We start from the raw sequence: 2,830 nt of genomic DNA, 5'->3' as shown, positions 1-2,830 counted from the left end.
GCCGCCCGGTCCCCGGCCCCCCCGCCGTCCACAGGCTTCATCTCGGGCCCTGGAACACCCCCAGCCGGTGGGCCTGGGCCCGGCCTGGCCTGCGGCGTGCTCCGGTCCAGCAGGGGCCCGGGGCCCTGAGCCCGGCAGGGGTGGGGAGAGAACTCAAGCTGGGGCAGGGGGACGGGGGGTCTTGATGCTCTCCGGGTGCTTGGGGGGCTCCGGCCGCAGGGAGGGGCTGAAGGGCTCGCGGCGGATGATGGGCGAGTGCATCTTCTCCTCCTTCACCACCACCAGGGGCTGGGGCTGGACCACGGAGGCAGCACGCAGCTCCTGCGAGAGCGAGAGCGAGGGCCGGGCGGCCGGTGAGGTGGGCGGCCTGGCCGTGGGCAGCCCCAACCCACACCACCCCCAGCCCTGGCCCAGCCCTGCCCATTACCTGCTTCTTAGGCTGCACGTTTTGCTGGGGTGGAGACTGGTGGGCCAGGCTCTGGAACTGTGGCATCTGGGGGGAATGTATCATAAGCGGGGAGGGGGCTTCGCGGAGGTGACCTAGGAGAGGGGACAAGGAGTGTGTCAGGGGGCTGGCCTGGAAGCCACCAGCCCCAGGCCTTCGGAGAACTGCAAAGAGGGGGAAGGGGACCTGGACGCAGAACCAGCAGGCGGCCCGGCCTGTGAAGCCCCAGGAAGCTGCTGGCCCTGGTGAGGACACCACCCCTCACCCCCACAGGGGGCTATGCACCCCGAGGTCTGCACAGGATTTTCTGGAGCCCTGTGGCCTCAATCCGGATGGCTGATTCTCCAGCATGTCAGAATCACCCAGGAAGCTTTGAAAACCATCCCCTGCAGGGGGTGATTTCTCGCTTTCTGTCTGCCCGTCTGTCTCTGGAGAGCACATGCACCCTATGGCAAAAATCAACTCCTCCCCCCGCCCATAAAAAAGCTCTTCAGGTGGTTCAAGTGTGCTCTGGGTTAAATTGGGGGGATCTTCAAAAAGCTTGTGGAAAATGCTCACTGTAAATAAACTATGCACGGATTTCTAAGTATTTGTACCCAAATAAACACAAACTTTAATTCCGTTCTTTCACGCGTGGAAGTCCCCTCATACGAGTGATGTCAGTGCCCTGCAAGGCTCGCCCTGGCTCTCCTCGGTACTGCTGCAGGTCTACCCAGTCCTGGTCCTGCTCCCTGACACAGCCTGTGAGCTCCCCCCACCCCCCAGAGTGGAGCAGGCCTCCCCATCAGCGGCAGAGCGGGTAGAACAGGTCTTGGGGTTCTTGGGTCTTTCCGTAAACAGCCACCTGCATCCAGTGGGCTGAGGGGAAGCCAGGCGGGGACAGGGCCCCAAGAAGCTAGTACAGGCCAGAGAAGAGCTGCAGGGGACCCTGACACCCGACTCCTCAGACTACCAGGGAGAGCGGTGACGGAGTGAGCCAGCACCTCGGGGCAGGGCAGCTGGAGAAGCCCAGTCTGTCCTCCTGGACCCCCTTGACCCCTTTCCCCGAGCCAGGACCTGCCCCTAAGCCTGAAGACATCCCAGCTGCTCAGATTCCCAGCCCTGTGTGGCTGGTTTCGCTGGCCTGGCATTTCCTCCCATTCTGGCCCATCCAGGCCACTGTGGTTCAGTGGTGGGGGTTGTGGGTCTAGCCTGCCCATAACCTGAAAGCAGATTGCGGCCCCTGGGGCCTGGTTTATGGGAACCACCTGCCTGCTGCAAGCTTTCGGGGCAAGACCCTGGGGTCCAGGGACGCCTGCTGGGCTTCTCTGGGGCTCTGACAACTTGGCTTCCAGTCAAAAGACCCTGGCTGCTGATGAGACCAGCAGTTAGCGTAATGACTATGTCGCTGGACTCCCATGTAGTCAACCACAGTTCGTGTCCCGGACCCGGTGGCTTAAACTCATGCCGGGTGCGTGTGTGTGCGTGCCCAAGATCCCGAGAGAATGGAGGAGAAGGGACTGTGGTGTTGCCATCACCCCCGGGGGTGATTTCTCGCTTTCTGTCTCTCTCTTTCTGGTGAGAGCATGCACCCTATAGCAAAAACCTCTCCAAAAAAAAGACCCTGGCTGCGTTCTAACCCCCATGGCTCCCTGGGTCTTGTCCTGGGTGGAGTCTGGAGACCCAGAGACCTGTAGCAGAGAGGGCCCAAGAGAACAGCCCTGACCCCCATGTCCTAGGGCACCTGAGCTCTGGTTCTGCTTACGGCACCTGCCCAGCACCTCCCCCAAGGCAAGCCCGGCCTGCTCGGGGCGAGCAGGCCCCAGGTACACTCAGCCTTGGACTCAAGACATGCAGATGTTCACCTGGCGGCGGGCAGCTCCTGCTGAGCTCAGGGGCAGCCGTTGTGAAAGGGGGTACCCACTGCACCTCCAAGAGTGCAGGCCCTGTCCCCACCGGGCCCCGGCCCTCTGCCCTGCTTACAAAACCAGCTCCTGCGCACCCTAGGCCACCTCCTCCGAGATGCCCACCCCAACCCCAGAGGTGGATCGGCCCAGGTTCCCGGCTTCCCCACCCACAGGGATCACGGAGCACTCCAAACTCTGGACTGTGTCCTGAGAGGGCCCAGGAGGCTTGCTTTCCGGAGACCCCAACACAGACACCTGGGAGAGACACGAGGCCCCCCCGGGGGCAGGCCCCCCTCTCCGAGCACCAGAGGACCTCGGAGGCAGAGTCACGAGCGGACCCTCCGATTCTCGAGGAGACCCTGGCCCAGAGCGGGGCCCACTCACACTCACCGGTTGCGTAGGGGTCCGACTTGTGGTGCCGGGGCGAAGGGTGATGCTGGATGACCTGCGGCTTTGCCGGCTGCGGCGGGGGCGGCTGCTGGCCGGGGGCTGGGTGCGG

At 63.5% G+C, this 2,830-nt stretch overlaps 1 protein-coding gene across 1 annotated transcript; it reads right to left on the bottom strand.

The window, feature by feature from the left end:
• Positions 1-36: 36 nt before the first annotated feature.
• On the bottom strand, positions 37-2,824 carry LOC106736415 (bromodomain-containing protein 4-like). The gene is made up of 3 exons (XM_014593170.2): positions 2,722-2,824; positions 428-540; positions 37-321 (listed from the first exon to the last, which is right to left on the bottom strand). Exons 2-3 carry the CDS (start codon positions 509-511, stop codon positions 154-156), a joined length of 252 nt encoding a protein of 83 aa, XP_014448656.2. The 5' UTR covers positions 512-540; positions 2,722-2,824; the 3' UTR covers positions 37-153.
• Between the last annotated feature and the right edge of the window lie 6 nt (positions 2,825-2,830).

This window comes from Tupaia chinensis, unplaced genomic scaffold (assembly GCF_000334495.1).
Source record: "Tupaia chinensis unplaced genomic scaffold, TupChi_1.0 Scaffold139785_1, whole genome shotgun sequence".
NCBI classification, from domain to species: domain Eukaryota; kingdom Metazoa; phylum Chordata; class Mammalia; order Scandentia; family Tupaiidae; genus Tupaia; species Tupaia belangeri.
Note: the sequence above shows the minus strand (reverse complement) of the source record. Positions and strands in the feature narration are given on the sequence as shown.

Coding starts and splice junctions, on each gene's coding strand:
- LOC106736415 (XM_014593170.2), bottom strand. CDS start 511: ATGATACATTCCCCCCAGATGCCACAGTTCCAGAGCCTGGCCCACCAG. Junction 322..427: donor ACGTGCAGCCTAAGAAGCAG/GTAATGGGCAGG, acceptor TCGCTCTCGCAG/GAGCTGCGTGCTGCCTCCGT.